We start from the raw sequence: 27,925 nt of genomic DNA, 5'->3' as shown, positions 1-27,925 counted from the left end.
TGAAGTCATATAGTTTTAGTCCCAGTTTACCTTTGACATTCTAACTATAGTATGTATTACAAGATAAATATCCTATGGTTCTATTAAGCTGTCTTCAACACCATTTTATGCTATTAAAATGCTTTAAAATAGATTTATTTAGTAAATGCTTTAAAGGCACACCTAAAATTCAAAGCTAGGTAAACACTTCCAAAATTAGTGTTAAGTTAATTTTTAGAGGAATTGAATTAGACATTTTCTTGCATCTCCATTATTAAAGGTAATTTATTAGATGATAGGTCTTGCAAATAGTAGAATGAATTTTACAAAGGTGAAAGAGAATCTGCTGTCTTTATCATTCTTGGAAACAAATCTGTTATTTTTATCACAGATCCAAGTAATTTTAGGCTAGTCGGCCAGGTGACTGTGGAGTGACACTGCCATCTAGTGGCCATTTTTCACCATAGGTGATGCCCCTTTTGGCCCACTGGGCAATGTTGAGGAGACTTGAATTCATCATCAGGTTAGATACACTTTGGAGACTTGAATTCATCATCGGGTACACACACTTTAGCACTCATCTTCACATCTCAGTGGATCATATAAAGTCTTTGAGGGAGGAACCATGTCTTATGTATTTTCTTTCTTTCCTGTGCTAAGTATTTGCTAACAACAAATATTTCTTTAATGTTTAGGACCCACCCAGCTAAGTTTTCATTCCTCATTCTGTCTACCTCCTCACACACCTAACTCTTCTGCTTAGGCCTGCATAAAAACTGGCAAATGTGGAAACTGTGGTGAGACCATGGCAACTTTTTGTTCTCATGACCGCATTACCAATTTAAAAAGCAGAAAATAAAATTATGCATTATGTGGCTGATCCTTAATACTGGAAACTAAAAAAAATAGATTACATTAAATTCTTCTAGTGGATAAATGGAATGCAACCAAATCATTAGAACAGCAGAAAGATAAACATCATTACAATTTCATTCTAATAGCTACACTTTAAGGAATGTTTATAAAGTGCCAGGCATTGTTCTAAGTGCTTTCTGTGTTACCTTATGTAGTCCTCAAAACAACCCATAAAGTAGTTAGAACAAAAAACAACAAAAATAGTGGTTTTTTTTTTTTAAATACCCAGATATTCCTAATAAAGATTATTTTGAAAAACAAATTTTGAAAAACAGATTTACTAGTCACCTAAAATACTTGGAAGAATTAGATTGCTTTAGTAGAATTACTATAATTATTCTTTGGAAGACACGTACTAAATGAATCAAATTAACAGGAGAAAGAGAGTTTATTTATCTATTTATATATCTGTCTTGGTCTAGAAAAGACTACAGGTGGCTTCAAAGGGGATCCTAATAACTTTCTGAAAAATATTTAAAATCTTAAATATATTACTCTCCCCAAAAGTTGGCTGCTTCTAAGCTTGACTTAATATTTTGCATGTTTTCTCTTCGTTGTTTTGTAAATGTATTTGCTTCTCCTTTTCGCAATCGACGTCTGATAGCTGATTTTTGCTGTTTCGTCAACTGACGTTTCACCTTCTGTTTCACCATTTCCTGGAAAGATTTCATGAGTTAGTATTACTGATAATTGACCACTTTGATAAGGAGTAAATATTCAATAAAACAAAGATTTACATTGCTAATATTTTTTAAAATTTATTAAGAGCATGAATTTCTTGAATTCCAAATACTGACAGTCCTATATGAACCAACAATAAAATAAACACAAACTAATGGTTACAAAATAGGAGAAATTAAATTACTAACAGAAATACAGATTATAGCAAAAAAGTAGTACACTATAGCAAAAAAGTAGTACACAATTCTTTGACTAACAAATCTCCATAGTGCCACCTAGTGTCCATCAGGAAAACTGAAACCAAAAATGGAAAACCAAAAAACCCAGGATAAAAACTGTTTCTCTGTGTTCAAGATAAAAGTAGAAATGGCGCTGCAGTAGAAAAGTATGTTGGAAAGCATTCACAACTGGTCAAAATGTATCCAAGAGTCTTTCTAACTTCAGGTATAGGGATGACCTGATGGCAGCATTTACATGAAAAAGTCTTTATATAATTCCTGGGAAATGTAGAATAATTTCTCAATATAAATTCAAATGATTTCTTGTTAAGACTCAGGCTCCTAGTGTCACTTACAATATGAATAAAAAGTTTGAATATTCTGTTCCCAATAACCTTTCCTTCATCTGAAGCACTACTGCCTGTTATTTAATTGTATATAACCTTGTATCATCCAACTTATTTCCTAAAAAAGAGATACTGCAATGGTTGAAGCAAGAGTCTCTTTTTAATATGCCTCACCCTATGCTAGGCACACAAAAATATTTATTAAATATCTGTCAAGTTAAAAAATTAAAGCATAACAGGTAAAAAGGGGCTAGAAGAATTAGTCTGCCTAATAGACTGTTTCTTGGGTTGTATATGTGTACTATAAAACTTTGGACCAGGTTAGTTAAATGGAGACTTTGCATTATTTAACACAGTTAAGGACACTACACTCAATCAACAGGCTTTAACAAGTTATCCTTCTTAATTTTAGTCTTAATGATTCTCAATGGGAAAAAAGGCAAGAGAATAAAGGATAGAAACAGATGGAAGAATCAGAATTCAAGTCCCTGCAGAAAACCCCTTGAGATGTAGTCACCCAAACCAGTAAGGCAGGAGACTTAGAAGGAACTGGTATCCCAAAGTTTCAGAACTGAAAGCTATAGGATTGGCTGAAAGTTTAGAATAAGTGTGACTGGCCCCCAGGGTTCTTCGATACCCTAGGAAGACTAGCAAACTACCATAACCTCCTCACCCCAACAAGAGACCAGAATCCTGAATTAGAAAAGCATCTTCTTAACTATAACAAGGACTAAACAGCAATACCTTCAGAATTCTGAAGGAAAATTATTCCCAAACCAGAACTCAAACACTTAAGCTCCCAATCAAGTGTTAGAACAGGGTAAGACATTTTAAGTAATAAAAAGTACTGACCCTCCCATTCACTCATGTAATTACTGGAATCTGTACTGCTAAATAAAAAAGTACACTAGGTAAGAGAAAGAGATGGAACAGGAAAGAAGGCAACCAATAAATAGGAAACTAAGAGTCCCAGGAAGACAATAGTAGAACATGAACCACATTTAAACTACAAGAGTTCACAGAGGTCTCTAGAATATTGCCAAGAAAGAAAAATCAATTTCTTTTCTAAATGTTCTGCTTGAATTTTCCCTTGGTTCACTTTGATGAGACCATAGGATCATCATACCATGAAGCTGAAGAAAATAAGGAAATAACAGATTACTATGCATGCACCTACTCCTAATCTGGAATAATTTACGAATCCTACAAGATTAATTTTTCATGTTAAAAAAGGGAGAGAAAAATCTCACTTACTACATATTTTTTAAAATGAAGAAACACAAAATAAAAAAAATGTGTATTATTAGAGTACATTAAATAATTAACAAAAATCATGCACTTTGTTGATTCCATTGTTTGTTTTGTTATTGTTGGCCATATATATTTATTAAAAAGCTACATACCTTAATGTTTAATTAGAATTTGTTACATATTAGGAAGAACAGGGTTGAGAGGTGGCAACTGCCAATAAACAGAGTACTATAAAAGTATTTATATGAAGAAAACAGATCTTACAATTACAGTTTCAAAGAGCACAGAGAAAATCTTTTACCAGATAGTGAAACAATAATCATCAAATTAAGAGAGGTAACAAAAGGGGTTACTGAGGCTGGGTGGCTCAGTCATTAAATGTCTGCCTTTAGCTCAGGTCATGATCCCAGGGTCTGGGATCGAGCCTGGCATCAAGTCCCGCATCCAGCTTCCTGCTCAGCAGGAGGCCTGCTTCTCCCTCTCCCACACACCCTGCTTCTGTTCCCACTCTTGCTCTCTCCTTGTCAAGTAAATAAATTAATCTTAAAAAAGAGAGGGAGAGAGAGAGAGAGGTTAACAAAAATTGTTTTCTCCTGATCTTTTAACAAAATAAAATGTAACCTCAAGGAAAACAGTATGACCAAACTTCCAAAAGAAAGAAGAATTTAGATGATCAATTCGTTTCCAAGGACTACATGAAACTTTTTGATCAAACTAGGCTTAAGAGATCTTTTTTCTCTTTAGAAGGCAAATTTGTATTTTATAATACAATTCATTCTGGTTTGACCCCATTTTAACCTTTAAGTTCCCGTTAGCTATAAGGGAAATGGGATAAAGTCAAAACAACCTAAAGATAATGTTAGTGTCATCATTTTTGTATACAGAAGACAGCATAATTTAGAGTTTATGAAAGTAGCATTAATTAGTAATCTAAACTTTATATGCAATTGCTGGTTTTACACCACTGTAATTACATAAAAGCATTTGTTTTCAATCTGAGAAATCAAAGAAAAAAAGGGTAAATAAAACTCATTAAGTATAGAAAATATCAAAGCCAAGGGTGAACAGACAATCAAAGAGTACGAGAAATTCTTTTCCTTTTTAAAAGATTTATTTATTTACTTGAAAGAGAGAGAGGAGGGGTAGAGAGAGTGGGAGAGCCTTAAACATAAGACTCAGTAAAGAGCCTGACTGGGGCCTGGGACTTGATCTCAGGACTCAGATCAACACCTGAGCTGAAACCAAAGGTCAGACACTCAACTGATGGTGCTATTCAGGCACCCCTAAAAAGTGTGAGAATTCTTAATAAATACAGGTTGCTAATACTTAAAGGAAGACTTTTGTTTTTTAATATAATTAATAGGTATCTCAAAAGTTTCATAGATTTAAATTTTACACCCAGAATATCAGGTAAATTATAAGGCCAACAATAAAGAGTAAATACATTTATATGCATATATATATAAAATATTCATATATATAAAACATATATATTTATATATATATCAAATATATATTTTATATATATAAAAATCAATACATTTACAGAATTACACACTTTTATTTTAGGCTGACAAGCTCTAAATGTTTCTATCAAGTAAAGTTCTTATAACCATTAAAAGTGTGCTATGTTATAAAATACAGAATGTTATTTTTAGCTTATCTTTTTTTAAAAAAGATTTTATTTATTTATTTATTTGACAGACAGAGATCACAAGTAGGCAGAGAGGTAGGCAGAGAGAGAGGAGGAAACAGGCTCCCTGCTAAGCAGAGAGCCGGATGTGGAGCTTGATCCCAGGACCCTGGGATCATGACCTGAGCTGAAGACAGAGGCTTTAACCCACTGAGCCACCCAGGCGCCCCTGGGCTTGTCTTTGATAATTCTGATTTAATTTTGTAAATATCTCATATTATATCCATAGGACATAGATTTTAACTTCCTGGCAAAATATATGAACTTGGAAATCAGAAGTTCTGTAAAGACAAAGTTCTTTTATTTTGAATTCACATTCCACATAATTTTATTTCCCCCTTTCTAACTTCTTTATATTTTTTTAACTTTTTTTTTTTAAGATTTTCTTTATTTATTTGACAGACAGAGCTCACAAGTAGGCAGAGAGGCAGGCAGAGAGAGAGGAGGAAACAGGCTCCCCGCGGAGCAGAGAGCCTGATGTGGGGCTGGATCCCAGGACCCTGGGATCATGACCTGAGCTGAAGACAGAGGTTTTAACACACTGAGCCACTCAGGCGCCGCCCCCCCACCTTTCTAACTTCTAAACTGATTTTCTTTTTGTTCATTTTAAGTTATCACTAAAAACTGGTTTCAATGGTATTTAACTTCATGCCTTTAAGCATTAGAAATATACACCAACGATGTAATTTTATTTCTTTCCCTAAAAATTGACTAAGGAGGGGCACCTGGGTGGCTCAGTGGGTTAAAGCCTCTGCCTTCGGCTCAGATCATGATCCCAGGGTCCTGGGATCCAGCCCCGCATCGGGCTCTCTGCTCAGCAGGGAGTCTGCTTCCTGCCCCCACCTGCCTGCCTCTCTGCCTACTTGTGATCTCTGTCAAATAAATAAATAAAACCTTAAAAAAAAATTGACTAAGGAAATAAACTTCCTACAGGGTACCCTGCAGAGAAGGATGGCAGGCAGTAAAGCTCCTCAGAAGCTGGACTATTTGTGTTCACTCTCCCGCACAGAAAATGCCCCTTAAGAAATTGTTTTGAACACAGCTGCTAAATGTGTAACAAAAAGTTAAGATACCCAATATTTTTAAATCACCTATTTTTCTCCTTCAAAATTAAAGAACTGGCTAGTGAAACTGGTGCATCTTTGCACTTCAGCTGCACTGCTGTCACTGGGTAACCCTGAGCAAAGTCATGTAACCAACTGGGCCTCAATTTCCTCATTATTAAACTGCAAAGACTGGACCATATATATGAGTGTCTACAATCTGTCCATTCGGTTAAGTTATGACCTAATCAACATCTGGACAATGCTGAATAGTTACCGGAGGAATTGTTGAACAGCTTAAAACACTGCCCGCAGAAGTAACACTCAGAGTTCTTGTTCTGCACTGTTTAATATCTTCTGTATTTTCTTCATCTCTAAAATTAAAAGAAAGTCACAAATTTTCCAGTTAATTTAATTATGGCAATTAACTTATATTATTCCTACAATATAGTAAAACTTAAAAAACACACATGCCAGAAAGATCATTATATTTAAAATTTCTGTGTAGGTAAAACTATCCACGATTCAGCCCAATTTATTAACACTTCACTTTCCAGCATTCAAATAGTCACTATCAAAATTGCAAAATGGTAGAATGTTTCAGCCACCGAATTTGTTATCACGTTCCCACAACTCATATCTTTCCCACTAATCATCTCCTTTTCTTTCACTGAACTTTACGCCTATCTGCCTCTTAAAACGTAAATTCTTGTAAAACTTTCCTGCCATCTCCTGGACAACAACTGAGGGCACAGAGAGTACTCTCATAGTCTGTTCTGTTAAGGCAGAAAAAATGATGGAAAATAACTTGTTTTACACATGCTCAAAGTTTTTATGTATACAAGGTATAAGAAACTCAGATAACATTAACCCCTAACAGTATTTTTCATCAAAATGTTATCTTGTTTCCATTCTGAATAATAAAAATTTTGCCCAACATGTGTTCAAAGAGAACAAATTACTCCATACTAAAACTATTTAACCTATGTAGATTTTCTTATATTACTTACCCAAACTCAGCCACTGCCACCCTTGATTTTAATTTTACAAGCTTACTATTTGAGTGGTAATAGCCCTGAGATTCTGGATATGGTTATACAAAAAAGGCACAAAATTTTTGTGTTTTGCTTCACAATAAAACTAAAGATTAAGACAGCCTTAGCATGTAAGCCTGAACATGTACTGAGAAATGCCTAATAAGTGTATTATTAATTTAATTTTGTCATATTACTATTTTGAATAAAACTCCATTTCAGGATAAAGAAGATGTGATACACACACACACACACACACACACACAATGGAATACTATGTAGCCATCAAAAGAAATGAAATCTTGTCATTTGCAACGACATGGATGGAATTAGAGGGTATTATGCTGAGTGAAATAAGTCAATCATAGAAAGACAATTATCATACAATCTTCCTCATATCATACGATATGAGGAATTTGAAAGGCAGAGTTGGGGGTCTGGGGAGTAGGGAAGGATAAAATGAAACAAGATGGGATTGGGAGGGAAACAAACCATAAGAGACTCTTAATCTCACAAAACAAACTGAGGGTTGCTGGAGGGAGGGGGGTTTGGAGAGGGTGGTTGGGTTATGGACATTGGGGAGGGTATGTGATATGGTGAGTGCTGTGAAGTGTGTAAGCCTGACGAGTCACAGACCTGTAGCTCTGGAGCAAATAATACATTATATGTTAATAAAAATAATTAAAAAAAAAACTCCATTTCATTGAACTATAATTATTTGATTCTGGATAAACTATCCCAAGTCTAGAAATTAAATCTTTTATATCTTTTGCTAGTACTAATATTTGCAAGAAAAAAACTCTTACAAGAAAAATAACATAGTAACATTATATAATCTTAACTGTAAATGAGCAAATAAGGATACAGGATTCAAAGTACCAGAGAAAATTCACTATAAGTAGGTATTTTAGGAAGAGAGCACCTTTACTGCATATTTATTGGACTACACATAAATCAAACATACATTAGATGTAAAATCACAAAAATATCTGAACATTCATCCATCTACAACTTGTTCTATTTATCAAGATCAATTTGAGGAGCCTGGGTGGCTTGGTGGGGTAAGCCTCTGCCTTCAGCTCAGGTCATGATCTCGGGGTCCTGGGATTGAGTCCCATATTGGGGACTCAATTGGCTCTCTGCTTGGCGGGGGGCCTGCTTCCCCCCTTCTCTCTGCCTGCCTCTCTGCCTACTTGTGATCTCGCTCTGTCAAATAAATAAAATCTTAAAAAAAAAGATCAATTTATCAACTATTTGTAAATAATTCTTTTAATTAATTGGTTTGCATTTTAAGGCAGAACTGCTTAAAACTGACATAATAGGTTGCAAGGGGTAATGTGAATTTTAACAACAAAAGGTTATTTGCTTTCATTATTTACACGTAATGGGGAAGAATTAAATAAAATCTTTAAAAAAAGATCAATTTATCAAATGTTTGTAAACAATTCTTTTAATGTAGTTGGTTTGCATTTTTAAGGCAGAACTGCTTAAAACTGACATAATAGGTTGTAAAGGGTAATGTGAATTTTAACAACAAAAGGTTATTTGCTGTCATTATTTACACGTAATGGGGAAGAATATAACTCTGCTACATCATTTGGGAAAAAAATAAACAAACACACCCACTCATCTACCAGCCCTGAAGAAAGTATAGGTCTCCACATTAAAGCATTTAAAAAAAAAAAAAATCAATCCACAGACATCTATACCTGAAAGGCCTGATTTCTTTGTTTAATGACGACAAGGCAATCAGATGAGGGCATACATCTTCATATTCTTCATAGCCCATGCAGATTCCTCCTTGACCTGCTTTACCATTTTGGCTGGTGTCATTTTCAGTTTTGTTTTTCTCCTCAGTTACAGAACTGTTGTTAACAACCTGCTCTTCTATTTCTTCTAAAGCTTGACTAAATTCAGGTATTTCAAAATTGTGTGCATCAGCACTCTCATCTGACAAATCATCTTCCTTTATTTGCTCAAGATCTCCAGATGATATGCAACAGCAGACAGCTGTTTCATCTGTAGAGTTTCGATCGCTATGATTTTCTGAACTATAAACCTTTGCTTTTTCTAACATCTCTTCATCAGAATGTGAGAATTCAGACTCGTCTTCTGTTTCAGTAATTTTATTATCTGGACCTACTGGATGAAGCAGTTCATCATCTGTTTGCATTTCCTTTGTGTAGCCACTGGCAGAAACCTCTACATCAAGAGAGTCTTCCCTCCTAGGAAAAAAGAATGACTGCTTAAGTAATAGGAAAAAAAATGTACCTGACACGGGTATTTATTATTCTGACAAAATATAATCCTCAAATGAGTTTAGTAGTTTGTATGCTTTAAAGATTATTCTTTCCCTAAAATCTACTACTTAGTTAAGGATTCAAATGTAAAAGATACAGGCTTATTGTCATGTAAGAATAAAGTGACTATGGAAAGCAACAAATACTAGTAGAAAGTATTAACATCAGTTGATATTTATTTAATAAATTCACTTTCAAAAGGGGCTAAAGATTTCTTCTTTTAAGTTACGTCAATCATCCCAAATCAGAAAACTGTATGTTAATTAAGTATATAAAATAAATGGGGAAATTTTGCTTTGAGAATTTACATATAATTATGTTCCATAAATCAATTAAATACAGCTTCTCTTCTGAACAAAGGACAACATAAACCCCAATGAACACTTGACTTGCTTCCTTAAAAATGGGTTATTCACTATTAAGCTGCACTTTGCAGTAAAAAGTTTGAGAATTTGTAAGAAACTAGGTATGCTCCTCCCCTAAATCCAGTAACATTGCCTTAGTAGACCAAAGGTAGGAATTTTCTAGTTTTTAAGTTTCATTTATACATTAGACAGCAATGATACTCAACAATGATGATACTCCACAATTATAATGTGCTGGAGGTCACTATTTGGAAATTTTTAAAATCAAACTAACTGTTAAAACTCTTAGAACTAAATAAATCAGGTTATTTAAAGTTCTATCATTTTAAACAAAGCAGAGAACAAACCTGATATCACTAAAAGTTGGATAAAGCTCACTTTCATAGCTGAAACGTTTCATGAAGAAATCTCTAATGCATTTAACATCTCTGTCAAAATACCTGTAAAAGCAAGAATCATTTTTTATATATAGCCTGTGTTGCTCATGTTTTTCCTTATTAGTTAATGACAATATCCTTAATAATGACACTCTTAATCACTGTATGAAAAAGGAGTTACTCATGAGAAAAAAATAAAAGAAACAACTCAGTTGCCAGTGTGTTTGAAAAACTAAAACTAAAAGCAGAGAAATAAAGAGGAAATAAAAGCTTGACTGTCAAAGGCATTAAGTCCCTATAGTTAGAAAACTCAAGGTCTTCCCATACTGTAACAGACATAGTAAGAGAAGATAAAATGTATATGAATTTCAGAAAAGAAGATTCTGGATCTGTGGTGTGGGGGTGGGTTTCCACTTTTCCTTTTTAATTTCTAGTCTGTCTGGTTATACTTCTCATCAGCTATACCAAGAGAACCTAGTCAACTGCAAAAGCTAAAGATAAAATAGGTTAGTGACACCAAAGAAAAAGTTTGGGGACTATTAATTATGTTATGTTTATATACCTTTATTATCTGTTAGCTAATTTGCAACAACAGCCAAGAGAGATAAATAATACTGTGGCTTATTAATAATGATATGAAGACATGTTAATCTGGTCCAAGTGTAGAAAGACCTGTGAATATCACGTTGCTTTTTAGGCCACTGTAAAGTAGTGAGAACAGATTAAATTTTCTAGGTTCCTAGATAAGGGAGAATAAAGAAACAGGGTACTGTGGAATTGACTACCTGCTTGAATATTAACTAATTAATATTTTAGAAAAATATGAAGTCTGGAAACAGAAAGATAATGCCACTCTTCTTTCCTTTTAGGACACCAGGGGAAAAACCTTAATAAATTACTTAAAAATTATCTTTTTATATATGTCTATGTCTCATCTAACTAGATAAAATCTCAAAATCTTCAAAAGCAGAGATAGGTGTTATTTATATTTTAATTATTTATTAATTTATATCTTAATTTCTGGTGCTTAGCACAACTTCTTTTTTTTTTTTTAAGATTTTATTTATTTATTTGACAGAGAGAGATCACAAGCAGGCAGAGAGGCAGGCAGAGAGAGAGAGAGAGAGGGAAGCAGGCTCCCCGCTGAGCAGAGAGCCCGACGCGGGACTCGATCCCAGGACCCCGAGATCATGACCCGAGCCGAAGGCAGCAGCTTAACCACTGAGCCACCCAGGCACCCTTAGCACAACTTCTATACCCTAGTATTTGCCCATTAACTATCAAGTTAAATCACACTGTTTCCCTATAGAATAATGCAGCCTACATTTCAAATGCCAGGATTTGTCATCGTTTCCTTCTATAATTCTGGTGGTTCCTGGATGTTCCTTCATTGTGACTATGTTATCCCATATAATAAAACTGCTGATTAGTCAGCATCCAAAAATATTTTAACCACCCAAGCACCTAACAATCTATTAGTAATTGTTTGGTTAGGAATACTCTTTAAGTTTATATTTAATGGACATTTCTTTTTCTAGAGTAAGTATAGACATTTTCTAATGAGGATCAGGAGGAAGAAAATCTTGACTGAACACAAACTGGTTTGAACTCCTACTTTCCAAGAATTCATTATCTCTATTATCTAAGTGATAGCAGTGTTATCTTCAGGAATAAAGAGAAGTTTCTCATATTGTAACTTGGAACAGGAGGAAAAAAAAATATTCAACTTTAACTTGATTACCATCAGTTTCATCATAAAATACAAGGGAAAATATTCTGTCATATTTCGCAGCTTGGCTAGCTTACATGTTAAGTAATGTGAAGAATGAGATTATCACAGTATATAAAGTGATTCTGTCCTGTGTCAGGGATGAGGTTTTACATGAATTCTTTCCTAATAATAAAATAAAAGCTAAAAAATAGAAGAGATATTCTTGTTCTGGCAACCGAGTCCACTCCAAAATCACAATTTTTATTAAGACCATCATAATTATCAAATTATGCTTGGTGAAACACTCTTGAAGGCAACCATGGAGCAGAGAGAAAAGGGGAAAGGCACAGAAGACGGGGTTCTACAGTTTCCTTCTCTATGTCCCTACTTTTTCTGAGCAGGCCCGTTTTAAAAACTGGGCTTTCACCTAAAAGTATGAATAAAGGGTCCTTGGACTAAGAAAGTTTGACTTTCAAAAGTCTGTCAGATTACACAAGTAATTCAAATTCTTTTGATGGGTTATAAAGCAGGCAGTTTCTTCAGATTTCCCATTTACAGTATATACTTAATGACCTGTTTTAAAAACAGGATCAAAGTGCATTTTTTTCCCCTTCTAAAACACTGAATAAGAAAGATTCTCTTATAGGGGGGATTATCCTAGTCTGACATCCTTTAATAAAAAACTAAATTTTAGGGGCACCTGGATGGCTCAGTCAGTTAAGTGTCTGACTCTTGATTTTAGCTCAGGTCATGATCTCAGGGTCCTGGGATTGAGCCCCATGTCAGGTTCTGTGCTCAGCAGGGAATCTGCTCTAGGATTGTCTCCCTCTCCCACTGCCCCTCCCTCCACCCATGCACGCTCTCTCAAATAAATAAATCTTAAAGAAAAGCAACAATTTTTTAGACCATTAACATCAGCTGTTTCAAACCAGTTACTGACCCAAATGAGAGTATTACAATGTTGAAAAATTAAGAAAAAAATTATTACATCACACAAAAACACACCCATATCCAGAATCAGTTTTGGCATATACCATTCAGCATTGGGATGAGAAGTTGAAACCATCTGTGGAAAGTCAATCATGGTGATGTGGTCATCTTTATCCAAAATGAGATTAAATTCATTGAAATCTCCATGAATTAGTCCATGATTTGCAAGTTTGACGATCAGTTCCATAGCTTCATCATATACTGATGCAGGATCTTCAACATGGTGTATCTGACATCTGAAAGTATGAAAATAGGTTATTTGTATTCATTTACGATTTTCATGAAAGCAAGCATGTATATGTATTAATATTTCCATTCTTTAATTCCCTAACAACTTTTTCTTCATTTCTATCAGCATACAGACATAACAGCTCCCACTTATTTTTTTTCTTTTTAAAAGAAGCCATGACTGCCTCAATTCTGTATCCTCTGTCCACTACAAACTTTCTCTGGTAATTACAGCCAAACTTCTCATTTTTTCCCTCCCATTCTAATGAACCCATTTCAAACATTTTCATCCACCTTGTTCCAAAGAAATACGTCTGGTCAAAGCTACAAATGACTTCCATGTTGCTAAGTCCAGTAGTCATTATTTGGTCTGTCAGTTAAACTCTTCACCCTTGTTGAAATACTTCCTTCACTTTACCCTTGGTATACCAACTCTTCAGGCTATCCTCTTTCCATATTTATTACTCTGTCTTAGTCTTTTTTTGGACTAGTTCTTCATCTTTCCTTGACCTTTAAATTTTGGTGCTCCTCAAAGGTTATTGTTAGGAGCTTTTATTTACAATCATTTTGGTGATCTCATTCAGGCTCATGGCTTTTATATACTGACCTCAACCTAGACTTCTCTGAACTCTAAGGCTTCTCAAACTTAACATCTCAGTCCCACAGTGAACCTCTGATTCTAATTCACCCTCTAACTCCAAGCTGCTCTTTCTATAATCTTTCCCATTTCTGTAAATGAAAACTTTGAACCTCCAATTAATTTGTTATTCAGGCCCAAATATTGGTATTACCCTTGACATTCCTCTTCCTTCATATCAATATCCAATCCAAACAAATCATGTTGTCTCTACCCAAAAAATATATCCAGAATCTGAACACTTTTTATCACCTTAAAATCTACAACTCTGATCTAAACAACCATTATCTCTTGCCTGGATTATTACAATAATCGCCTAATTTGTCTTCCTAATTCTGTCCTTATCTCATTTCAGTCTATTCTCAAAACAACAGCCGCAGTAATCCTATTAAAATAGTCACACCATGTCTCTTGTCCAAAATCCTCCATTGCTTCCTATCCCAATCAAAATAAAAAAGCCCTTGTCCTAACTATTGCTACATTGGCAATGACACTGCAATATATAAATTTATGAAATCAACATGTTGCACAGTTTATATTTATGTATCAAATGTATTAAAAAAGAAATTAAAAATTCCTTGCAATGGCCTTTAAAGCCTAAATGATCTAGTTCCCAGCAGCCTCTCTGATCTTATCACTTGTATTCTCTGCCCTCACTCACTTAACTCCAGCCACACCAGCCTCTCAACTGGTCCCTGAACATTTAGGCATGCTCCCATCTCAGGATTTATGTAGTTGCTGTCCCCTCTCTCTGGATCTCTTAGATAGCTATAGGGTTTTCTCTCTCATTTCTTTAGGACTGTGCTCAAAAAAACACCTTATCAATGAGACTCTTCCTGCCCATTTATGTGAAAATAGCAGTTTCTTCCACGTACATCAGTACTTTCTGTCCCCCTTACCTGCTTTATTTTTATCCACTGCATTTTCTACCATCTGATAATCATACATTTCCTTAATTAGCTATTTATTGCATGTCTCCTTCCAACAGAATATAAGCTCTATGAAGGCAGAGATTTTGTTTTGTTCACTGCTGAGCCTTGGTATATCTTAGAAGAGGCTTGGTATATACTAGATTGTTAATAAATACTTGTTGAATGAATCACAGAGATTATAAAATCCATACTGTTAGAATGAAACTGAGTTTTTAATTTGCATGAGACTATAGCTTTCTATTAATTTCTTATCTCTATTAAATATTCCATTTAATTAATATACATTTTGAAAACTAAACCTTACATTTATTTATTAGGATCCATAGTTTCCAGAATAATAAATACTTACAGAGGATAGCCATTTATGAGTTCCATGACCACTGCATGGCGATTATAATCAATTGGTTTTGGGACTGGGAACTTCCTCTCATACAATGCCTGAAACATAGCAAAACGGGTATAAACTAATGAAGACGTCATTAATTTTTAGGGAAAAATAGAAGCAAACATACTGGCTCACAACCAGAAAAAAAACACAGAAGTCTTTACAAAATTACAGTTAACACACGCTTATTTATGTATGGCTTATTCACAACAAAAATGAACTATACATAAAACAAAATTTTAAACCAGTTTACTTAATTCACTTTTTCACCAAGCATTAATTAATTAAGCATTAATTGAACATTTACTGAATATTATACATGGTGTTAGGGTTATAAAAATGAATGTTAAAAAGTCTGTCCCCAAGAAGCCTACAGTCTCTTAGGATATATGTTCTTATTTTGTTAAATTTTTGTCACTAATTGGGAGTGTACTTAAAAATTCACGTGGAGGGTGCCTGGGTGCCTCAATTGGTTAGGTGTATGCCTTTGGCTCAGTTTGTGATCTCAGGGTCCTGGGGTCAAGTCCCATATTGGGCTTGCCTCTGCTTGGTGGGGAGTCTGTTTCTCCCTTTCATTCTCCCTTTGTACTCTCTCTCTCAAATAAATAAATAAAATCTTTAAAAATTCACATGGAAATAAGTTGTAATTGGGAAATTTATGCCCTCTACAGTTTGGAATGCTACTATTTCAATGTAGGCCTTTGTTACTTACACCTATTTGCTCCAACAGTGGTTCTAGCTTTTGCCACGATATCTAACCTTTATTCTGTGTACCAATACCAAACTTGAATAGTTACATCAATGTTCCATTTAAGAAAACCTACAATGTTGTATGTATTGATTTCAGTCTGGAAAACTTTTCCTGGTTGTCAAAACTCTCTTTAATCTACTTATCCAGTCCTAGTTTTTCCAGTACTCTTTTTAATAAGCACTCTGGAGTACACACAGGGCTTACATCCATATTCATGTCTTTGCCCATAGTAGCTCCTCTGCAAAGTACACTGTCTTACTATCTTCTCCTTAGAGACAAATTATATGCATGCTTCATGACTCTATTCAACTCCTACTCGCTTTATGAAACCTCCGTTATCAACTATTCTAGTCTACAGAAGTTTCTCTAAATATAAGACGTAATTTAATTTTTAAACTATTCTATATATATATATATATATATATATATATTTGTGTTGTGTTCCTAATTTTAAGACACTGACTGCATTACTTATTTCTTTGGTATACACACCTTCACCCCACTGTATGCCAGCTACTTAATACAGTGGTAGGCATACAACTGATATTTAATATATTATCTATTAACAGGGTTAGTTTTAGAAAGCTCTTTACTTCCTTGCACTATGGCTTAATCCTTTAAGGTATCACCTAATCTTATTTTACACTCTAGGAAAAAAGAGAATAAATTTAAGAAGCATATTTATGCACAACCTGGCTCTATTCTAGTACTTTCAAATAAACATCTGAGAAAACACCTAGTGCAGTTTTGGGAAAATGTGTAACAATCCTTACCAAACTGCCTACTTACTGATTGTTTATCATTGGTTACAAACCATCAGTATAAGACAAGAAACATCTATCATGTACGGTATCAGCATCACTTATATTGTCTTGAGAGTTTTCCCATGATTACTAAAAATTTAAACACATGAATTAAAATAACCTACTCAAAGAACACTCCTAAGAGTTTCATATACTGGTCATATACTAGAGGGATTCCCTTTTTTTTTTTTTTTTAAATATATGTATGTATGTATGTATGTATTCTTAGTAATCTATTTACCTAACATGGGACTCAAACTCACAACCCTGAGATCAAGAGTTGCATGCTCTTTCAACTTGGCTAGCCTGGTGCCCCTAGAGTGACTTTTTTTTTTTTTAAAGATTTTATTTATTTATTTGACAGATAGAGATCACAGGTAGGCAGAGAGGCAGGCAGAGAGAGAGAGAAGAGGAAGCAGGCTCCCTCCAGAGCAGACAGCCCGATGTGGGGCTTGATCCTAGGACCCTGAGCCGAAGGCAGAGGCTTTAACCCACTGAGCCACCCAGGCGCCCCTAGAGTGACTTTTAATAAATCAAAATTTTAAAAAGTGAAGATAAGTAGTAATAAATAAACACTATTATTTTGGAAAATAATAACAATAGGATACTATTTTCTGTTTAATTAAATGTTATTGAAGATATTTAATTTAGTTATTAAAGATATTTAACAAATCTTGGGGCATTTGGGTGGCTCAGTCGGATAAGCATCTGCCTTCAGATCAGGTCATCATCCCTGGGTCCTGGGATGGGGAGCCCCAGGTCAGGCTCTCCGCTCAGTGGGAGCCTACTTCTCCCTCTCCCTTTGCCAGGCCCCCTGCTTGTGCTCTCTATCTCTCTCAAATAAATAAAATCTTAAAAAAAAAAAAAAAAAGATATTTAATAAATCTATCCTGAACTTAATTTTGAAGGTGAAAGGTTAAAGGCTAAAGATTTTTACCATTCCTAATATGCATACATATTTGTAAATCAACATTTCTTTTCTATTACATGAAGGAAAAACACTAGTCAACTTACCCGAGACACTAAGGTTTCTACAGATAACTACTATAGGTAATTCCCTGGGATTTTCAATTAGAGACAAATGTATGCATATTTATGTATACTGAATAGATATACATTCACACAAACATTTGTGAGGCAATTACATCATTAATTATTAAGGTTATTAATTATTAAGGTCATTTGTTAATATTGTAGACTATTATCTCATACTACAAGATAATATTTTATTAATATTGTAGAACACATTTTGCCTTGATGTGCATTAGTAACAAAAGTGCCTTCACATCAGAAAAAAAAAGAGTCACCAGAAGAGCAAATAACAGAAAAAAGCAATAATTAAAAGTAAGCGAAAGAATTGGGACTAGGGGTAGAGAGATGTAGGGGCAGCAGACTGATAACTGTCACTACATCTTTTCAACTACATGTATTATTTGGTTAAGAAATATAAAATTATTCACCAAATACCTTCATATAGGCAAATTCTTTCATGGCAGAGAGACGAGATAAATAAAGCCAAGACATGTTATGCCTGTGTTTATGATAATCACGTTTGTTTTTCAGATTTCGAAAGGAGGTTCTTCCCAATCTGTGAAGCTTTAATGCAAATTGCTGCCCCTCTTCATTTGCAACAATGTAAATATCTAGAGCCAAGATTTAGAAAAGATCATTATTATACTATCATTCCAAAAAGTTCATTTGTAATTTCCAAACTTTGATTTTATTTGTATCAAATTTTCTTTCCTAATAACCAGGAATATTTACTACTCAGCAAAATTCTTTCTCTTAAAATACAATGCAAAATAAGATGACATGTATTAATATCTGATACAAAAGAAAACAGAGATGTGGTGTGTCAAAGGTTACTGCTCCCACAGGTGCTCAATACTCAGTTCAATTTAGTGGCAAAAATCTCATTGTCCCTTAGTGTCCTACATATATGATAAGTGATTTAATACCTTTTTTCAACAATATGAAGCTCAATCCTTCAACTGCTTCAGTGGATAATATTCAATTGTTAGAATATAATCCCGTAGGGGTGCCTAGGTGGCTCAGTGAGTTAGGTGTCAGCCTTTAGCTCGGGTCGTGATCCCTAGGGTCCTGAGATTGAGCCCTGCATTGGACTCCCTACTTGGTGGAGAGCCTGCTTCTCCCTCTCCCTTTGCTGCTCCCCCTGCTTGTGCTCTCCGTTAAATAAATAAATAAAAATCTTAAAAATAAAAAAAAATATATAATCCTATAGTAATCAGAATGGAGATCTTCCCATAAGTACTGCAATTATAAAAAAATAGTTGTTATTTGAAATCTTGATATTTAAAACACGTCCTAATTATTCATGAGAAATTTTAATTATCACACATCAAGAAACTGTCTTTCACATTGGCAGGATTATAAATTAGTGTAAACTTTTGAAGGGAAATTTGGTACTACAAGTTTCAAATGTACATAACTTTTGCTCTAATAATTAAATTTCTAAGACTGTACTTATGAATTTATTTGCACATTTGCATAGAGATATGTGCACAAGGATGTATACCACGTCATTACTTACAAAAGACAAGATGAAGTAATATAAATGCCCTAACAACTGGGACTGGTAAATCAATTACTGATTTACTAGGTAAAACTCTGCAACTATGAAAAAGACCCATCTGTTAACATGAAATGATATCAGAAATGCATCAAGAAGCACCTGGCTGGCTCAGTCAGTAAAGCACAGGACTCTTGACCTTGGGGTTGTAAGTTGGAGCCCCAGGTTGGGTGTAGAGATTACTCAAAAATAAAATATACATATATAAAAAAAAGCATCAAGTGGAAAAAATCTAGATGTAAAATAGTTAAGTAATATTTGGTTTCATCTGTGATTAAAAAGATATGTGAATGCATATACATATATCGTCAGTACCTTATGTACTAGTATTAACAAAATATATCTAGAAGGACATATAAGATATTATTCAACAGTAACAACTTTGGGAAGTAATAACAGCAGACTGAGACCTGGGTTAGAGGTAAGATTTACTTTTTATTGTACTTTCTTTTGTACTATTTATCATTTCCATGTAGTGAAGTTCTTAAAAAAAAGCCATTTTTTAAAAATAAAAAAATTGGACATAAAAAAAAGGCAGCATATCTAAGAAAAGGTGTTCATTACCTCATTTTATACATTTCACATAATAAATTTCTCACACATACACACACAGTGTTATAAATATAACAGTGCTAAATAGCACTCCTGCAATACTTATTTGCTCAATGCTATTTTAGAATGCTTTTTTCTGAGTTTTACAAATATCTAAGTTTACCATATTTCTATGATGAAAAATGTGCTTGTGGCTTTTAAATATTCACTGTCTTCTAATACTCCTTTGTGTCACACATTTTAACTATTACAAATATCCATTTACCATATATAAAACAAAAGCAAAAAAAAATTTGCCAAAGACATCAGTCATTAGAAGAAAATTAATTCCTGCTATAACTGAGTTTTCAGTGATAGACTTATGAAAAACAATAACCTAACCTAAGGGTAATTTCATCATCTATATTGTTTCCAACCAACTTTTCAATTCACTGCTCAGTTGGAAAAGATGGAAAAATTAAAAAATAACGCTTTCTCAGGGGGAAATATAAATAGAAACTAGAGAGAAGAAAATGAGTTCAGTAGTACTGTTAGCACTTACCAGATTCTTTGCCAACACCCATCTGGTTTCCAACAGACTCAACTACCTGTCTAGAAGAAAGTGTTTTCAAAGCTAGGTAATCATAGCCTGCATTTGTCAATCGGTAGCCCTGGACAGCTAGACAAAATAAAACAAAAAAGACTGTATATTACTTACATTGTACAATCAAGTCACATTAGCTCAAGTCATGAGAAGAATTTAAACATAAGAAATCTTAGTTGGAATGATTAGCTTACCCAGTCTTCAGAGTGTGGCATTTCTTCCTATAATTTGTATTTTTTTCCCTAGAGCAGTGTTACTCAAAGTGTAATTCACAGACTGAGACCAGTCTCTAAATATTTGTTACCAGTCTGTGATAAGACACAGAAACTGAAATGAAGTGGTTACCTTAAGAAATTTTTATATTACTTAGACCAAGTTATTTTGTCTTTAACTCTAGTAAGGAATTTGTGCCTGTATTTTATCAGTTTTTAAATTTCACTTTTCTAGTAATTACTTTTTTATTGTTATTTTACTAAAGTATGGATGCATGATAGGTTGAAAAAAAGAAACAACCCTCACTGCAGACGGTTTGAGAATAAATACTTTAGAGTAGTGCAGTATAATGTATTTGCCCAAGATAGTGGCATTAATTCTCTCCTACTTGCTCTTCTGCCAATTAGAACTTGTTAATCTAACAGGAGATGGAGGCTATTTCTCTACTCTCTTTGATCTGGGTGGGCCCTGTCAATGCTCTAATAGAATATGGTAAATGTATGCCACTTTCAAGTCTACAAAGAGTACTTTGCTGGTATGGCAACTTTCACTTTCCACCTTTTGAAATGCCTGCTCTGGGGGAACCCAGATACATGAAAAATCACAAATAGTGCCATAAATACTTACTTTTGGTACGCTCCCAAGCTATGAGTTTATGTTTCACTAATTCTCTTAAAACTTTATTACAGCCACCATGTTTAAGGCTGGCTATAGAAGCAACTAAACTGCATGGAACTATTTCATGGTTCTTCATGCCCATTTCAACCTGAAATTAAAGGAATCATATGTAATCATAATCGACATAGAGCTGTTGTCTACCAAAACTTTGCTAAGTAATTAACTTCTTCAAATTTTTCTAACCATGCACGTACCCAGCCAACTCTGAGATGTAATTCTAGACATATTTCTAATCACAATCTGATTATATAATCACAAATATTCATATTCTGCCTCTCTACTAAGAGTAAAAATTGCAAGTACTTAACAGTTACTGATGTGGCAAATACTAAGATATTTGCTGACATCTAAATATGTTGACATCTAAAAAACTATACATATTTCAGATATTCACTGAGAAGTTATTTACTATGAAAGTATCATATGCAACCATGGTGGAAGATTAAAAAATATATAAAAATAATCCCTACCCCTGGGGAAATTATTAACTGATTGTGGAAATAAGAACCTAGACATCTAACTTTATTAGAAGACAAGAAATGGAAAGAGCTAAAAAAGAAGTGGCTCAGGGCTGAACAAAAATAATTCTAGCTGAGGGATCAGTTTCAAAGAAGCGGCACTTGAGACTGACTTTCAGATGCAGGAAAACCAAAAAAACACACAATATCAGAGAATATCAGAGAAAGACAAAAGATTCGAACATGACACACAAGCAAGAAAATAAAAGCAGAGCAACAGCTAGGACAGTGCTACCTCAGATGCGATGGCAAACAGAATTCGTGAAAAGGCGCTTGAAAATGCTTTTGAGAAAGGTATGGAAGGCCTTGAAATGTAGATCAAGGAGTTTTAGATTTCTTGTTGAGGAAAACTGAAAACCCCTGAAGGTGTTTACACAAGGGAGATACAGGAACAGAGATGTTCTAAGGACATTAACCACAACTCAAAGTTCTGGAAGGTCTTTCAAATGAGGATGTTTAAGGTAATTTGGAAAGATGTATCTATACTCAGTAATGAAGTCATAATTAAAGGGTAAAATTGTCAATTATTTGATAGAGGTGACAGATAAAGCTGTAAAGTGGATGTGATCATCAAACAAGAGATAATGGAAGACAAAGGAGGGCTGAGGGACAGAATTTTGGGGGAAGTTCACATTAAAAGGTAAGGGCAGTCAGTCAAAGTACGATTATTGATGTAGGAGTGCCTGAGAAGTAAAGAGAGAGTCAAGGAAAGATGGCTGCTGATACCAAGGATGGTTAAGACTCAACAGAGACCGAAATATATTTAACAAGTAGGTCATTTACTGGTGAGCTTCAAAAGAGAAGTTAAATATTGCAGAGATAAAGGTTTGGAAGATAAAACTGGAACTGTTATGATGTCCCAACCAAAATCTCACACCTTAACTCATTCCCTTGTTAGCCTCTAATACTCCTTCCTGACTCCCCTGTTTCTGTCCCACATTAGGAATAAATCAATGTGGTGAGGAAGCAGAGAAGGAAGGTGTCTTTCAGAAGTGATAGTAGGTGTTTAGAGAACGTGCAGATGAATTGAGTGCCTTCTAAATTTCATACTGAATTTGAATTTGATATTTTAAGTATTGCCTATTTATGCAGAAGATAACAGCTTCTAAAAAATTCATTGTTTTATTCTTGAGATGCCTAATCTACATGTTGTTGATCTTTGTGCCATAAGGCTACCACTATTAAAATCAGTTTTTGTCACTTCCCTGCTTAAAACCTTCAGTGGCTCCCCTATTATTTAGAATATATTCCAATTTCTTTACCAAGCCTGCAAGGCTCTACAGCACATGATCTGTCTCACCTTGTCCAATTTCATCTCCAACCAGTCAACCTCTTGCTCACTATGCTCCAGCCACACTGGCCTTTCCATTCTTCAAAAACTTTCTAGCTCCGCTGTTCACTTACTACAGCTGTTTCCAAGGCCACTGGATTACCTCCTTCTCATTCAGCTCCTATTATTTCCCCCTCTCCCCTGCCAGTCTTTCTTTCATTTGGCAAATATTTATTCAGTACCCACCAAACGACAGGAACTTTTTCAAAAGGCCTTAACACTTTGGCTACAACACTTAACAGACAAGATTCTTTCACTCTGGCAATCTTCTCTGACTACACAATTTAAAGATGGCATTCATGCTCCCCAGCCCAAAGGTGCAAATAGTTTCTGTTGTATTCTCTTTATCACCTTCACAACACTTATTATCAGATACTGTCTTCCTCATTTATTTACTCGTTTACTCGATGATCTGTTACCCTCGTCTTGTATCCCAAAATTGTGACTAAAAACGAGACAAGTAAGTGTTGACAGAATGAAATTGAATAAAAGCTATGTGAGGGAATCTGTGAGGGAGGAACTCAGTGCTATCAATTCTCAGGAGCCTTCTTCAACTCTTCTCCGGGCGGGGATGCGGGGTGGGGGGGTGGGCGTCGGAGGCCCAGGGTCAGAGAAGCGTTCTAGGCCACTGAGATGCCAGTGAAGCTCTGGAGCACAAGTCGGGGTGCAGAAAAGGATGGAAATGATTAGAAGAGAGGATTTTGCTCAGTTTGGGGGAAAGACAAAAGCTTCCGAACAACGGCTCTGAGCAATCTGACCGTCGGGGTCCTCTCTTCCTCATTCCCAGCCTGAGTCTCCTCAGAGGGCCTACAGCGCAGCGCACTCAGCTCTCAGCCGAATCGCAGAAGAGAAAAACGCGCAGTGGGAAAGGACTGGGGGCAGGGAAAAACAGCGAACTTCTTACCGCGGTCAGGACCCTGAAGTCATCCCGGCTCATGTAACGTAACTTGACCACATTCACTTTCCCCATGGCGGCCCGAGATCAAGCCAGGAAACTCCCTCACTACAGCTGGAGAGCACAAGGTAAGCGCGTACACTGGCCTCTCCGGAGCCTCACAGCAGGCGGGTGGCTTGCGCGTGCGCCGCTCCTCCGGGCAGGTCCTTGTTAATAAATAGAAGAACTCTTTTGTCTGGCTTGGGAAAATGAAAGTCTGGGTTTATGGTGCATGTAGAATGGGACAACGCAGAAATTTTTTTTTTGTAAGGGGATTTTTGTCATGTAAGTGAACGGATTTTGAGTGTCTATGATAAGTCATTTAGTTTTTCATATCTGTCAGGACTGGCTGCGTAGAGGACGCATTCCGCCTGTAAGAGCAGAACGGTAACAAATGGGAGGAGCAAATTTCATCCCCAACCAGCAACTCCTACTTCAGGCAAAGTGAGTTCCAACAAGAGACGGGGGTGAAATGAACCCAAGAGCGTCCAGATACACAAGGCGATTAAAAATAAAGGGGCGCCTGGGTGGCTCAGTGGGTTAAGCCTCTGCCTTTGGCTCAACCCATGATCTCAGGGTCCCGGGATGGAGCCCCACATCCGGCTCTCTGCTCAGCAGGGACCCTGCTTCCCCCTCTCTCTTTGCCTGCCTTTATGCCTACTTGTGATCTCTGTCAAGTAAATAAATAAAATCTTTAAAAAAATAAATAAAAACAGTAATCATACAGCTAGTCCCTTCCCTAACCGCTCCTGTTTAGAAAAGAGGAAGGCGTGGCTCAAGAGAGCTCTCTTGGCTTGGGTACAGGCTTTAGATTAGTTCTGACTCCGAATGCTCCTGCGCCAGGGCAAGGCGGCGGGAGGGGGCGTGGCGGCGGGGGTGTGGGGGCGTGGCGGCGGGAGGGGGCGTGGGCAGCGATGTGAGGGTCCACAGAGCCGTGGCTCTGTGAAAAGTGTGATGGCGTGGTTGCTTCTCCCCCGCATTTCCAGAGAAAAGCCGGCTAGTTTGAGGAGTTGGAAAGGAGGTACGAGGGCTGTTTATCAAAGACCAAGCCTGATTTTAGGGCTTTAGGAGAGCTACCCACACTGAACCTGGAACTCCTCTCCACGTCAAAAAAATGGTAACTGGGGCAACCCTTCAACAACTTGCTCCTCAGAGGGTGGATACTCTACCTTCCCTACAAAAGCAACAAGGGTAACAAAACTTGTGTGATAATGTTCGTGTTTCTGTCTTGTTTCATGAACTACGTTTTAAACCTTTAAAAGACAATTACCTGTTTTGGTACAGTCCTCACACGGTGGGTGTGGGTACTACATACAGTCACGGAAGATGGTGGCCTACTTCAGCCTTGACTTCACTTCCAGCGACTGCTGTTTAGCCTCTCTCTGGGTTGAGTCTCAAAACTTTAAGTGTAAACTTTGGAGTTCATTATTTACAGAGTACATTTTTTCCTGCTGGGCTTCTACTGGCCGGTGGGCCCATATTCCAACTCTCCAAGGCCCCACTGAGTATCTTGCTTTGTCCAAAAACAGTTAGCTTTATCATAAAACCTGACTGCAGTTCCAAGGCAAGCAATTGAACATGCCCTTTCTTTCCAAGTCAGAATAGTTAATGCTCTGAAACCGTAGAATACAAGCAGCAGAACCATCTTCTATCCCCTTTACATTACAACCTTTGGCTTCTTTTTCACACTTGAATGCAGTAAGCCTTTGATTAACCATGCTTAACTATTGGAAAGCTACACTGAAATGGACTTTTTCTTTCTGTACTTCACGTAAGACATAAAAATGAAAGTTTTTTTATGGAGCGAGAGTGAAATAGGAAACATAAGTCATTTGGCTGTCAATTACTAATCCAACATTCTAGCAGACATCGCTAATCTATTAAGGCACAAACCTTATGTTACTTCTAAACTGTGCGCCAGACAACCACCACTAATTGATGGGATTTGGCTACAGTTGTCCTGTTTCTGGAGCATTCCAGAATCGAGAATCACATTGACCCCAAATCTCTTCTACTTTCAATATTTATATTTATTTTTAATACAATTATCTTAATCAGACCCTTGAAGAGTAGAAGTGATTCAGGTATTATTCAGTATCCTGATTTACTTTGTCCTACCATGCTTAGTAATGACAGTCAAAAATTACACAGTATTTTTCATTCACTCATTTACTATTTATCAAAAATACATGCCAGATTTTTTGCTTGGTCCTGGGGAAAGAAACCTAACCCTTAAGTCTTGAGGTAGAAGGAGATGAATAGAAAATAGGAGAATAATAGGACAGAGGTGTGCAAAGGATTTAGCATATTATTATTACTCACTCCCAGACTCCCATCTCTCTCTCTCTCTCTCACACACACACACACAGTTTGTCCTCACATGTTGCAAGAGGATCTTGACCATCTGTAGATGGAAGTTCAAACTTCTTTTCTGAGATTAAATTAAACTTCTTAGGCTGACATTCAGGATCTTCAATAATCTTTATCATTGCTTACTTTCAAATAACATATGCTCTTGCCTAATTGAACAGCTCTTTTTTTTTTAACAGTTCAGCCAAGTACTGTTCCCTTGATTTCCTGTCTTATTGCCATTTCCCTTCATCTGTAATGCTTACCTTCCCACCTTTTTTTTCCTTCTTTCTAGTCACCACATATTTAAGTCTTACCTACTGTTCATAAAATACTATTCATCCCATAGCATTTTTCTTTATTATCCTTATGTTATTTTCCTAGGGTTGCTGTAACGAATAACCACAAATTTGGTGGTTTAAAACCATAGAAATTTAGTCTTTTACAGTTCTGGTCCATGCTCCTTCTGGAGGCTCCAAGGGACAATCAGTTTCTTTCCTCTTTCAGCTTCTATCAGCATTTGATGACTACTGACATTTCTTGGCTTGTGGTTGTATCACTCCATCTCTGCCTCTGGAGTCACATTGCCTTCTCCATTTCTATGTGTGTCTCTCTCTTTTTCTGTCTTATAAAAATGCATGTCTTTGCATTTGGTAGCACAAGGATTGGACTGTAGTGGACACTGTGATAAACCACCCAGCTGTCCCCCTCCAGGAATGAAGGACTTACTCCCCCCCACCCCCAGCTCCTGGAAGTACTGCCAGCAGAAAATGCTGAGTAGTCAGCTTCCACTGGGATTGTCTAGGTTGATGGAACTACCTCACTGAAGGTCATACTCCTTTCTGGGTTTGCCTGGATCCAGTGGCTGATTGACATAGACTTCTAAAGGCTCAAATTCTTTGCTACCTCAGCATAACTCGGCATAATCCAAAGGACCATGGGATCTTTCAAATTTCTTGTAGAGTCAACTGCAACCTCCCTTGGTATTGCACTGTAGTTCAACCTCTTCCTTTGTTTACTCCTTGTCTTTCGCCGTTCTCCTCCAGGGGTTGATCGTAATTAATACTCCTAATACAGTACAGGTCTGGTTCCTGAGGAACTCAACCTTTACCATTGCTTTCTTGGGCCCTCAGTGCAGTGTTAATAGGGCACTGCTATAAAAATGGGACAGGCTGGGGCGGCTGGGTGGCTCAGTTGGTTGAGCGACTGCCTTTGGCTCGGGTCATGATCCCGGACTTCTGGGATCGAGTCCCGCATCAGGCTCCCAGCTCCTTGGGGAGTCTGCTTCTCCCTCTGACCTTCTCCTCTCTCATGCTCTCTCTCACTCATTCTCTCACAAATAAATAAGTAAAATCTTAAAAAAAAAACCAAAAAACAAAAAACGGGACAGGCAGAATAAGACCAGCCAACTGAGGCTTAATTCTGCCACTAACTAGCTTTTTGATCTTAGGTACTCTCTTTAACTTTTCTTATTCATACAAGTTTTTATTTTGAATGTTTATTATACAACATATTTTGGTAAACAAAACCCAGTTCCT

The 27,925-nt window shown here is 36.1% G+C and overlaps 1 protein-coding gene across 2 annotated transcripts; it reads right to left on the bottom strand.

Moving 5' to 3' along the window:
* Positions 1 to 1,268: 1,268 nt before the first annotated feature.
* On the bottom strand, positions 1,269 to 24,150 carry RIOK2 (RIO kinase 2). Of its 2 annotated transcripts, none has more exons than XM_032845887.1 (10): positions 24,009 to 24,150; positions 21,206 to 21,344; positions 20,324 to 20,440; positions 18,108 to 18,283; positions 15,051 to 15,139; positions 12,949 to 13,140; positions 10,174 to 10,266; positions 8,871 to 9,386; positions 6,405 to 6,501; positions 1,269 to 1,550 (listed from the first exon to the last, which is right to left on the bottom strand). In XM_032845887.1, exons 1-10 carry the CDS (start codon positions 24,072 to 24,074, stop codon positions 1,386 to 1,388), a joined length of 1,650 nt encoding a protein of 549 aa, XP_032701778.1. In that variant the 5' UTR covers positions 24,075 to 24,150; the 3' UTR covers positions 1,269 to 1,385. The 2 variants fall into 2 exon arrangements, with proteins under 2 accessions (XP_032701778.1, XP_032701788.1); XM_032845897.1 differs by lacking the exon at positions 24,009 to 24,150 and adding an exon at positions 20,560 to 20,673 and having other exon boundaries at positions 21,206 to 21,287.
* Positions 24,151 to 27,925: the final 3,775 nt, after the last annotated feature.

The sequence above is a fragment of the Lontra canadensis genome, unplaced genomic scaffold (assembly GCF_010015895.1).
Source record: "Lontra canadensis isolate GAN:19392208 unplaced genomic scaffold, GSC_riverotter_1.0 scaffold4, whole genome shotgun sequence".
NCBI lineage: Eukaryota > Metazoa > Chordata > Mammalia > Carnivora > Mustelidae > Lontra > Lontra canadensis.
This window is presented reverse-complemented; position numbering and strand designations above follow the sequence as displayed.